The following is a 13,398-nucleotide window of genomic DNA, read 5'->3' as shown; positions in this document are numbered from 1 at the left end:
ATAATAATGTGTTGTGATTCGTTTTTTTTTTACAAAACACGCGTAGGTATATAGGACTTGGCAACACTGAGTGAATAAGACGTATTCAAATGAAAAGTCTTTTCACGAGAGCGCGCGAGCGTTATTACATTTCATACATCAACTTATTATCTGTAAAAATTGTTAAAATGGACTTCTCAAACAATTCCTTGTTAAATATACAAATAAATACGTGAATATTTGTATGCAATACGCAAATAATAAGCTCTTAGTCTACGCGGTGGAACCAATGGAAGATGGATAAGGCACCAGGGTATTATAACACCGATCTTAGCTTCTTGACAACTTAAAATCATTCCTCTGTGGTTGTGACGTCATACTTTCGTCGTAAGCTGTGTATCATATAATTTATAATTTAGACTGCTTAGTAATATTATAATTGTTCGCTATATTACACTTTTCTTAAGTTTTTCATGTTATGCGGTAACAAACTTGAAAAACAATACGGTTAAGTTCTTTTGTTTTCTGAGCTGTACTTGAAAAGTAAATGCGCGGTTTGCGATACAAAATCGACGTTAAGCAACTTCATACAGCATAATTTCCGCATGACAGTGTTTCTTAGACGGATTATCTTGGCACAAGATTTTTCATTTTATTTTTTTCCGTAAGTAGCCAACGTTTTCTTAACACCAAAACTTAATTATATCTTGTATATTATACCTACCACAATGCACCAATAACAGACACACAGCTTAACGAACTTTATCAATCAAGTAATCTTCCATTTTATAACATGCCACATTAATTATCTTCTACGTACAACATCCATATTTACAGGGGAATGGGTGAAAAAAAATAAAAAAGTGGAAAATTTAGAAAATAACATTTTACTTTCAAATAAATAGTGACTAACAACGGTCATGCTGGGATATAAACATAAAATCAAAAGTATTGTTCGTAAAATTTCGATATAATGCATCTGATATGTAAAATAATGAACACACAACCAAAATAATAAAGAAAAACATGCTAACACCTTCAACACTAGTTGAAATAGACATTTTTACACATTGTCTATGGTTTGCTTCCAAATCTCTTCAATCAGCCTTCTTATTATGTAGCAAATCTTTTCGGAGTTTTGTTGCCAATTATTTGAATTAAAGTGATTTAGTTTGCAAATATTACTGGCTGATTACCCCAACGCCAACTGTACCATATCTTGAACGATAATGGTAGTTAACATTATGACAAAGTTACAAAAATTTGCTACTATACCTACAATCTTAGTTGCATGCGTAATTTGAACCACATATACACTTTATGAGTGTCAATATAAGTTAATTCAATCCGTTGAAGTAACGACACACCTGCAATTGTCCAGCGACGAAAACTTCGGTGATACAATCAACGTAACGTAATTTCGGACGTATCATACTATAGATAAATGGTCTTTGCCTACCCCTATAAGAAGAAGAAAGCATGATTTTATGTATGTGTCATAGGTAAATAAATAACACAGCGAGCGTGTTGAACTGAAACTTCGACGCCAAACATTGCATATGTGTTGCTACAACATTTTGTTTACATAATAAATTAGGCATACAAACATAGCCTCGAGACAGTTGATTCACTAATGTCAATTAAATTAGATAAATCTAATTTGTAATGTTAAAACAACGCTTATTCTCTTACAATTAATATCTAAGAACAATGTTAGTGTTTCAGTCTGTAAAACATACTATATCATTAAATTGTTAGGAATTTTTATCTATATAAATATTTTTTGAATGACATTATGATATATTTAGAGTCTATTTCATCACTTTTTTAATATTAAAATGTTGTTAATTTAAAGTAAAACGTAATTAATTGATGAAATAGATTATAAATCGTATTATAGATTTGTTATATAATTCCTACATTAAGTGTTCTGCACCCTAGTCCTATCTTTTGTTTATGTAAAAAACTTATGCACCAATTGTTCTATTATAAAACGTCATTCTGTCTTTAGAATTTTGTGCACATACAAAAACAATTATATTATTATCAATAGCTCATTACTTAACAGTACAACAAGGAAATAGATTAGTGTTTAGTCACTTATAGTAAGAAAAAGTAAGAAATGCATAACAAGAAATTATTAAAATAGTAAAATACCACACAGATGTAGTAAACATAATTGTATAGAATCTTAGACTTGCTACACACATATTCGGGTCATTGATTGGTCCAACCAAACAGTAAAATCGAAAATAATCGTTGGAAAAGAATGCCGCTAGATAAATCCCCAATAGTGGCAATCGGACCCAAACGTATTACCCAATCGGCACAAGCCGAACAAGTGCAGTAACTGCTTCGAGACGGTTTCTCGTTTGATAAATACTGCTGAACCGAATGTGTATGTAGCAAGCCTTTTTGAGAGTAATGCTACCAAAATATAATAATCAACATCATATACCCAACGGTTTTGTACTACCTACTATATATATTATTCAGAACTTACAAAGTTTAACTTTACATATTATAATAATATATTTTTATAGCGACATCATATGTTACTTATATAAATTTAAGCGATATTATGTACCAATATGTTAATTCACGACAGAGCAAAATGTATCTTGCTGTATGAACGAAACAAAACATACTATAAGCGTCAAAAAATAAAAAAAAATATTGTGTTAAAGATTGTCATGTCATAAAATCGAATTAGCCTATCTACATTTAAATTACAGCAGTATTTATCCTGGAAATTATAACAGTCAACTCAAGTCCAGCTCTGTCAATATATTTAATAAATTATTCTATGCAACATAGTAATATATATTCCTTAGTATCTATTTTCTCCTGTCCAGTAAACATATTTGTATAGTAAACATCTTGCTGTCCTTCTCTTTAGCTTGTCAAAGAGTAAGACAGCAAGATGTTACATCAATATAATAAACAACTTTACTTGAGTCAAGCTTTGAATTAGATATCAAATTCTCACAGTGCAAAATGGATTGATAAAGGCATGTCTTAAGGCAGTATAATGTAACAACTGTTCTGTAAACAAACTTAACATAGCCTCTACCATCAATAATATCTCTCACACTATCGGATATGCATATCTTAACAATACCCTATGAATAGTCTCACCAGAACAATTTACTGTAGCACTATAAGACCAAACATATCATTTTAAGCACCAAATAAACCTTATTAGAGGGAAAAAGTATGTAACTCAATATAAACGTCATGAAATTAATTCTATGCGAGACAAATCTAAGTATTTGGTGTCAACTTATATCTCTAGGAAATCACTTAATCTGAAGGAAGCTACTCATAAACATAACTAAGTAGACGTTTTAGTCTTATAGCATTACCATACGACGGCAAGGTCGGAACTCGCGATGGCAGTGCAGGTAAATAAATAAAAGGCACGGACAAAACACTCAAATGCGGCCGAACGGCTAGCGATGGTTTCGTTTCAATCGACAACACGCCAAATGCACTCACAACACAATAAAAAATGACATAACTCGCGTATAATATATATAATATAGCTATAGAACACATGAGTCAATTGTCACAACACTGTCACATCATCACACTGTTCACTGCACACGGGTGTCAGGTCAGGTTCAGGCGGCCAGCAGGCGCAGCAGCGCGGCGGCGTGGCGCAGCGCGCGCTAGGCGGCCCGCCACAGCGACAGCGACACGAGCACGGGGCACAGGCGCGTCACGGCCAGCCCCGACATGATGCCCGTCACCAGCGTGGCCGCGCCGATCATGCCCGCCGTCGCCGCGTGCTCCGGCGCCACCGTGCTGGAAAGGATATGTGTCGTTTTAGTACTACACGTGAGTTTTCTAATAAAATTGGCTATATAAGCCATCTGCGTGCGCATCAGCGCCGATTTAAGTGGTGGCTATGGCCGAAATCGGTAATATAGATCACTAGTATACGGCGGGGCCTTCCAGTTCGTAAACTTTAACATTTGCGTCAACATTCTTATAAAGTAAGTCAGATTGCAAGGTGGTTTATATACTTGACAAAAGAAAACGATTCTAAAACTCCAAAAGCTTAGTTTAATTAGTTTTAAAACTTTACCAGAGACAGTTTGCGTTCAGGCGAAGCTAAACTAAATAGTAAGGTAGAGTGATACTAACCCACAGACATACATCATGCCGAGCGAGCTGGCGTGTCCGGAGCTCCAGCCTAATATGGCGGACACGACCCAGTACACCCAGTCGTTGGTGACCCACACGGGCAGCGTGCGGTCCAGCGGCAAGTAGTTGCACAGCAGGAAGAAGGGGATGAACACCAGGCGCGACGTCGTGAACAATGTCAGTAGCCGGGGACCAGGCTGGAACATAACAATGGATCACTTAGACAATGTTTCACTACATATTAATATTTTGTTTGTAACTTTTCTTACAATCTTTGAATATTTTCGACGTTACTTTGTTTAAATACTATAACAAATAATTCACATGCAATAGCGGCAAAAAAGACACAAAATGGACCTTGTAAATCCTTACTACTACAGGAACATTCCACCCTCTGTCTGATGCTCGTGAAATACCCAATAAATTATCATCAAATGTAATCGAACGCCTTTCCTAACTAGACTACACGCTTACAAATAGAACCAAAAACTTATCTAATACTTAAATAAGTAGTAATATCTGTTCCGTTTAGGAATCTTCACAACATTTCAAATAATTAAAGACACTTACGAATTGCCACAAGCTAGCAGTGATGTTTCCGATCATAGCCATCATATTGAACGTCAAGAAGCAAGTGATCAGTGTGTAGTTATCACCTAAGAAGAAATCCTTGTCTATCGGCTTGATATCTGAAACATACAACAATATTGTTAAGTACTTTATACTCATTTACTTGCACTTTTGTTATAAGGTGTGGCAGAAATGTCGCAAAACTTAGGTGCACACAAATTTATTGAGTAAATCTGCGTGTGTTTTAGTAGAGCGTTGTTTTACCCACTTTGTGTTATGTGACAACATCGTGTGTTAACGTTGACACTGCGTTGGGAGTGGGATAGTACCGATATAGGAGTTTTACTTATTATAATTTTCTTTATAATAAGAGACAATTGCATAATTAAATAAATATTTATGACTACAATCCATTATCATTCCTTAGCTATTTTTCTCAAGACTAAAAAAAATAAAATAGATAGGACATAAATCTATGAATAGAATTTGGGACCTAACACAAACACGTATTTTACTCGTACTTTGAAATGCCAGACGTTTCGGCGCAGGTTACACTGATTGTGGTTACCGAAACGTCAGGCATTCCAATGAAAGAAGCGTGTTCGCGTTTATTTCCGTATTCTATTTCATAACAAACATGCAACATAAAAGTTTTAAAGTTATAATTAAAATCAAAGATTAAAGTAATGCTACTTACTTGAGCATACAGACGGGAAGACAGTCAGAGACACGAAGAACGTGATGAACACGTTGTATAGCTGCAGCCACGACTGTCTGACGATGAGCCCGTAGGGGGTGTGCTCCTTGCCGGGGCTCGCATCAGGATTGGTGGCCGCTAGAGCAGGGTTCACGCGCATCGTGCGCTGTTGCAGCGTATCGTGGTAGCGGTAGAACCTCTGGAATAACGATGACAAGTTTTAAATGAAATATAAAGGAATGAAGAAATATTCTTATATAAATTTAAAAAGACCCATAGTACTTTGATCGACCATCGAACCTAAGACCTCATGTTCAGCAATCGGATACACTGCCAACCACGTGACAAAGATAAAACAAACACAAAAACTAGTGATAGGTAGGTATAAGGTTTCAGTATTCCTGACTCACGAAAATTCCAAGAATGGCATTGCATTTATGAATAATCCTTTATGATCATCAAAATAACCTTTACATGTATAATGTTGCATTGGGCATTACAATCCTATGACTTAAGTCGCAATCCAAAGTACTATTGAGTTATTAAAATGGAGCAGTACTAAAAAATTAAGGTCATCTATTAGTCACACTCACAAAGGTATTTATTAATTAACTTATGCATACAATATACACCGTCTGAAAAAACCAATGCGTTACGAGAATAATACACTTACATTAAGTGGTAGCGCGAAGTATGTGTCAAAACAGATGAGCAGCACAAACATGCCGCCGATGAAGTAGTAGATGGCTGACGTGCGCACATTGTCAAAGCTCTTGGACGCCCAGGACAGCAGCACCACCAGGGTGCCGCAGATGTTGGAGCCCAGGACCACGGCGCCCGTGTAGCTAGGGGGAAGCCGAGCTGCTACTCCGTATACTGAGTTTTGGAAGATGGCGTTGAATGCTGGAATTACAAACAAAAATAAATAAATATTATTGTTTTCAGTTTTGTCTCTGGTCTTTGCCAACCCTACCCCTATGGGAAGACGACCTATGTATGTATGTTATCACTTCAGTAATTTTTAGGTAAATATTTCAGTTTATGGGTCTGTCCCACTATTACAACGATGATAACGGCAATGGGAGTTTTAAACCGCAAAAAGAGATGACATTTGTTACGGAGGCAACTGAAATAAAATAGCCGTCCCATCCCGAAAAAAAACAATCATTTGGAATTTACACTTTTAATAGCAAAATGAAATTCACACTACTATTTCTAATTGTATGTCGTTGATTTAATCAATAGACTTGCTTGTAAATGCGAATATTTCCAAAAAGAAAGAAGCAAGATTATACATTCAAGTCTCGCCGCTATCCCCCCAAACCTATTGTTCAGATAAAATTGGGCCAGTGACGAATTGACATACGTCACTAAATCGATGATGCTCACAAATAAATTGAGCATATCGAATCAGTCTCGTGACCCATAAGACAAGAGAATCTGTGTCAATAGTGCTACTAATAGATGAACAGATATATGCTATACAAATGAAACGTACAAATTATTGTTCGCACGTGTTTCCCAACGGGCGATTCTATAAATTACCTCTTCAATGTATAATGGATTACGATATAAACATTTCGTTTCCTTTTCAACATTGCATGTGCAGATAAGGAAATAACAGGAAGTTTTAAACACTCCAGTTAAAATACTTTTTTTATTTAGCCTGTTTCTGTGTCCCACTGCTGAACAAAGACCTCTCCCTTAAATTTCCAGTTCTTATTCAACTTCATAATAAATTTATTAACCCACAAAAAATGTATTGTAAGGCAGTTAATTTGTTTTTTTTTTTCTGCTATTTTTATATTATTTCGTTATCCAATGTCAAGCTAATATTAAAAATACACATTTAATCTATTTCAATAATTGTAATCGTAATTAATCTATACTAATATTATAAAGCTGAAGAGTTTGTTTGTTTGTTTGAACGCGCTAATCTCAGGAACTACTGGTCCGATTTGGAAAATTCTTTCAGTGTTAGATAGTTCATTTACCGAGGAAGGTTATAGGCTATATATCATCACGCTACGACCAATAGGAGCAGAGCAGCAATAAAAAATGTTACAAAAACGGGGAAAATTTTGATTCATTTTCTCTTATGTGACGCAAGCGAAGTTGCGCGGGTCAGCTAGTGATTTATACAATCAACACATGTTTATCCCGAAACCATTGATACAAAAACAATTCCCTACGATAATAAAATAAACGCATTGTAAAATCAATATTTAAATGGTATCGTTTCAGTTGAACGCGTTGGTGAATGCAAATTGATCAGAGTGCACGGTTGAGTGCCTCCATTACATTGAGTTGTATTCGTCAATCTCGAGGCGCGACAGTAATGTATAATTGATGAGTCGTTGACCCGACCGTGACTGTGACTTTGATTTAAAAGGACTAATGTAGAACACTATCGTTATAAAATTGACTTGATCGGTCATTATTATTATGAGGCGCCCATAGCCAGTTATGGTCATTCCATAGATGGGTGACCGTATGGTGGTATTTGAGCTAGGCGTCTCCATGCTTTGGGGGGCACGTAAAAAGTCGGTCCCGGCTGTGTCGTTATGCCATGTCAAAGGCCTCTCAGGCGGCTTGAGCAAGTTTGACACTAGGTTGACCACTAACCATACAACAAAAAAACAATTATTGGTGTTAGCGTAGCATTCGTATAGTATTGTAACTTCGTAACTATTTGCAACTTTGCAAGTAGCAAATATAACTAGCGGCTTCCCACGACTTCGCATGCGTGATATTTAGTTTTACCGTTTATAATAAAAAAAGTATTGGTGATCTTTCGTATAAATAACATTTACCCCCCTTTTCAAAGATCCTCTCTCAATGCTCCTCTACACTTCTAAGGAAGCTTCATTCCAAATTTTAACTTTCTGAGCTCAGTAGTTTCAGCCATTCGTTGTGCATCAGTCACTCAGTAACGGAAGAGTTTTATTTATAGCTAAGTCTAACGATGTGACTTCATTTGATTGTTTGTGTGTTGTGTATTTATCCTGTTCTCTCATTTACTCACATATTTGAATATCACGAAGACCACTTGCACAAATACACAAATACAAGCAATCAAGGAAAAGCTCACCGTGTCTAGATAAACTTAATATCTATTTTAATGAAGGACTGTCGCAAAACTTAGGTGCACACAAATTTATTGAGTAAATCTGCGTGTGTTTTAGTAGAGCGTTGTTGTACCCACTTTGTATAATGTGACAACATCGTGTGTTAACGTTGACACTGCGTTGGGAGTGGGATACTGTACCAAATAATATATGTACATACGAGCTACAACTGCAAAGGCAACATACTAGCACCAAACGTTTTAAAGACCACGCCTTTTGCTCAGACGGGTATAAGACTAAGGAACTTGGTACGATCCTTACACACTTCACTCACATCCATACATCTTGTCAAACAAGACCGCTAAATGCTAATTTACATCTACATAATTAAGACTAATCTATGATATATTTGCTTGGTTCCGATTTCACCACTTTACTTTCGGTTACCTTGCCAATTCGGCAGTTCTACATGCACCTTATCTATCGGATAGGTTATCCATAAGCCGTGAAACTGAATGAAATGACTTACCGTTTAATATAAACACAGTGACCATGGTAAGCCAGAAGAACACTTCGGGCCACTCCGTGCTGTCGACCATCGCTAGGATGACGGTCACCACGAATATGATCACCTCCATGATTAGAGACCATATTATACGAGTTGTTAAGTTACCACTGAAACAACAACAGCACATTAGTTAATAAATACTTGACAAAATGTTAGGAGACGAAATAAATTTAATAGCCGCCTTTACGAACACACTCTATCGCACGTTCTTAGAAGCGTACAAGGTTACGCGCCGGAAAACAGCGCGGTCTTCGCTCGCGATTTTCTTCGCGGGCTTGACAGATAAGCGCGGCGCGTGGTCTTTCCTTTCTCCTTGCACTCGCGCTCTTACCCGCGGGATTGTTGTTTCATGCGCGAGAGTGTGTGTGTGTAAAGGTGGCTAATGTCTAATATATTTTGATTAGAGTGGTGGACTCGAGGTGTAAAACCTATCATTTCGAGAGGACGACCGTGTGTAACATTGAGACAGTGTTGGGAGTCTAGTTTGTAGTACTAACTTACTGTTAAGCATGAGTTTACTTGACTCTACCTTTTCTAGTAGTGGACTATATTTGACTATAATCAAATAAGTCTGAGTCTTATTCCTTAGGCTATATATACCACTTTAGGTTAATTAGATCTAGTTGAGAATTAGGCAACTACCCTCTCTAAAGGTAGACACTTAGACAGACATTAAAGGTAGGCTCATATTGGACCTAAGTGAAAAACAACTTAATACTTTAAGGAAAGTAGTATAACACATTGGCATTTAAAGTCACGTGTGTTAAAGCACGTCATTACTCATCTCTTAAAGCACTGTGAAAGATCTCTTATACATGTATTTGACGCAGAAGCCCAGAGGGTGTATAAAATATGTATTTATTCGTATAACGGGACCCCATGAACAACCGCCGGGATGATCTTGTTTTGGTTTTAATGTCGTTAAGCAAACTGTTTTGTTTACATGCTCTTTACATATTTATGAAGTGTAGCTACGTCAAGATGGATTTATTTTCTTATACCTGTTTATAATATAGATATCTTAAAGTTTGTGGTGTATATTAGTAGCCTGGAGTTTGGTAACGTGCCCGGTAAATGGCAATAGCCTTGCCCTCTATTCATCTCTACTACATACTCATGTTATAGATTACATGGGACTAACATTGTTAATAGCGAAACGTGGCTGATTTCATGCACCTCTGCCTGCATCTTCTAGTATAAATTTCATGATAATATATATTATGTACGTATAAATTTCTATTAATTATTTTTGATGTGTTCATTCGTGGATATTTCTTTCATATTACAATGCTTTACGGATATAAAAAGTAGGACAAACTTGACTAGCGAGGTCTTAATAGAACACGATTACCGCAAGTTTTTCTTCTGCGAATGAACGAGTATGTGCACAAGTGTGGATCTAGCCTATTTTTTTTAATAAAGATCTATTCACGCTACTGTATATAAAAAGCAATTATAACGCTTTTAACACGAAGACTGACTAACTAACTATTTTTATAACAAGCTGAATAGTAATAACATATGTATAGAAAGCTCAATAAATAACAATTTATAACGTGCTAGACTTATTTATTAGTAAAAGAAAAACAACTGTTAACTTTAGTGAATAAGTATTATGTTTATAAACGGTATATAACACTGGATTACTCCGTCACTATGAATAAGTGGCATAGAGATACATAGAGGCGTCGTACATAGATCGATACAGTTAGAGCTCTGGCAATTAAATATTCATGGCTTTATTGTATGGCATTACATAAACTTGCACTTCGTTTATTACATTATTTTTAACAGGAAAAACAATTTTGTATATAATTGTGGTATTTTGAGGTTTCATCTTTCTGCTAGTATAAAAAGTCAATTGTTATCATCGTTTACCAAAGTCATTGGCTTAAAGACGTTTTGCACACTAAATTGACCACTAGCTACAAGAAGAATGCGCCAATGTATTTTCAATCGAAACAAAATATTACATGTTTATAATTTCTAATACGTATGTCAATTTGAAATCGAAGAAGCGTGACGCTAAACGCTTAATTACATGGAAAAAATATTGACAGGTCATAAATAACCGATCCCTTTTCTAAGAACATGTACCTAGCTATTTACTTTTTCTGTTTGTTTTAACCAAAATTCTTCAGTCTAACGGGCTTTTAGAAAGGGGTTGTGGTAATCTACACAAGCTTTTTTAGTACGTCACAAATTATAGTCAATAATAATTATATCAATAATAGTAAATGACTATTTAGAATATTTCAGTTTATGAAATAAAGAGTATTTTGATGTAAATTGTTAACGCTTACAGCTGAAACTATTGCGCTATATGTATATTCACATAATAGATATACATAACTCGGGGTTGGACCACTTCGGGCCGGAAACTTAAGATCGTAAATCCGATACCCAAACCATTAGAATCCTTAGATTTACTGGAATATTTATAATTTTCCGTATGAGAAATTTCCACATTCGGTCCAATTTACGTACGTATAAGCCAACTTTACTATAGCTTTTCTTATTTGTAATGAAATCTTCAAACTTATTTGGCCGGAAGCAGCAAGCGACCGAGGGGACTGGAAGTCTAGGGGAGAGGCCTTTGCTCAGCAGTGGGACACAGAAATAGGCTAGATAAAAAAAAAATCTTCTCAATAGTACCTAGCTCGGAGTTTCGAAACGTATCCGGTATATGGCAATATGCTCGCCCCCTATTACATTATAGAAACATGGATGTATTTCATTCCCCTCTGCTTACACCTTCGTTTATAAAAGGCGTCATATTACAAAAAGAAAACTACCTAAAGCTTTAATACTAATAACAGTAATTCAATATTGTTTAACAAATAAACAGAAATCATTATAGTTATTTCATATAACTCTATTGGGCGAGAACGATCAATTCAAAGAGATTATCTGGGCAATGATTCATTGTTCTAGCAGTATCCGATTTGAACTATATTCGATAGTTAACTCGTTACAGTATCAAGTCGATAGCTTTGCTCTCTAAATTATAGGCTATGTAAATCAATATGCTTTTATTTATGGATTGAACTGGATTTAGAATACATCGATATATGTAGAGTATTCCTGTATAATTATGGTGATATTTCACATTTGTTTTACGAACTTTCGATCGAATGATTTATTTATTTAGGTCATGTTTCACTTGTGTCAAAGTTATTAAGTTCTAATGCGGAAGCCAGATCCAGTGCGTATATTATTTTTAATGGTTTAATTTCGAGCAATGAACTTATTACCGTGTGTTATTTAAAAGTACCTATGGCTGCTATTTACATTGGTATATTATTACACTGGTAAACCCCAATTAATAGCCCCCACCTGAAGTTTAATCCTGAACCATCAATCAGCAAACACACACATTATTTCAGTGTACTATAAAACAATATAATAACCCATTACTGTCTCACTGCTGGAAAAGAGTTTCCACTCGGAATGCAGGAGGTGCTAAACTAAAACCACCACGCTGAAACAGTTTCAGTTTTGGAACTTCGCATTAAAGAGATTTAGATAAAGAATTTTAACGGAGATGTCAAAACTTAAGGGACTATATTTAACCGTAGATTTACAAATAGTACAAATAAAACTCACCCCATTTTAACAAACACATTGAACCAGCCGAAGAACAAATTAGGTATCTGACTGGCCCATCCCACATAAGCCATGAAGTTATCTGAGTATTCCTTGGTATTCTTCAGCTTGTAGTCTTCGAAGTAACTCTTGGCTGTGATGAACATGTTGAAGGCAGTGAGCGTGCCGATACCGTGGACGATTAGCGTGAGGAATATCAGGTTATATTTGTCTTTGGGAGGTGCTAAGTCCATGGCTATGCCTAAAATGTGGAGAAAAAAATATTTGTTAATTTTATTGTCATTTTTAGTCATACTATAGGGCTAAAAAGTGCTCGGTTGGTAAAAAAAAAAGTTTTAAAAGCTACAAAAAGTTTTGCCCCTTGTGGGGTTCGAACCCACAACCATTGTGAATATCGACTAAAGGATTAAAAAAAAAACTTTTTATACGTTTTTTTAACACAATAAAATCTAGAAATGCTGTAGAAAACTCCTAGCAAATTTAGGCCGGAACGTTTGAACAATTTTGATATTTTTTTCATGTATTTTGATACTTAAATCAAAAGAAATGTCGCAACGCTTAGGTGCACACAAATTTACAGAAACATGCGTGTGTTTTAGTGAAGCTTCACTTTACCCACTTTGTTATAATGTGACATACAGCTATACAAACTGCAGACACTGCGTTGGGTAGTGGGCACGCTATTACGTCACACTCAAATAGCCGTGTGTATCCTGCGCGCGGGCATCGCTTGAACGAGTCTTGGTAGTTTACAAAATGGA

General features: G+C 35.8%; 1 protein-coding gene across 2 annotated transcripts in view; it reads right to left on the bottom strand.

Moving 5' to 3' along the window:
* Positions 1-849: 849 nt before the first annotated feature.
* Positions 850-13,398, bottom strand: part of Ent2 (Equilibrative nucleoside transporter 2) — a 46,453-nt gene continuing 33,904 nt past the window's right edge. For both annotated transcript variants that reach the window (XM_076130348.1, XM_076130349.1), the window contains 7 exons: positions 12,638-12,878; positions 8,993-9,138; positions 6,069-6,298; positions 5,396-5,594; positions 4,699-4,817; positions 4,129-4,325; positions 850-3,786 (listed from right to left, as the gene is read on the bottom strand). In XM_076130348.1, coding sequence (XP_075986463.1) covers positions 3,651-3,786; positions 4,129-4,325; positions 4,699-4,817; positions 5,396-5,594; positions 6,069-6,298; positions 8,993-9,138; positions 12,638-12,878 — 1,268 coding nt within the window. In that variant the 3' untranslated portion in view covers positions 850-3,650. The remainder of the gene's footprint in view (positions 3,787-4,128; positions 4,326-4,698; positions 4,818-5,395; positions 5,595-6,068; positions 6,299-8,992; positions 9,139-12,637; positions 12,879-13,398) is intronic.

This window comes from Anticarsia gemmatalis, chromosome 24 (assembly GCF_050436995.1).
Source record: "Anticarsia gemmatalis isolate Benzon Research Colony breed Stoneville strain chromosome 24, ilAntGemm2 primary, whole genome shotgun sequence".
In the NCBI taxonomy this organism is placed as follows: Eukaryota; Metazoa; Arthropoda; class Insecta; order Lepidoptera; family Erebidae; genus Anticarsia; species Anticarsia gemmatalis.
The sequence above is the reverse complement of the archived record's forward strand: the minus strand, read 5'-3'. Positions and strand labels throughout refer to the sequence as shown.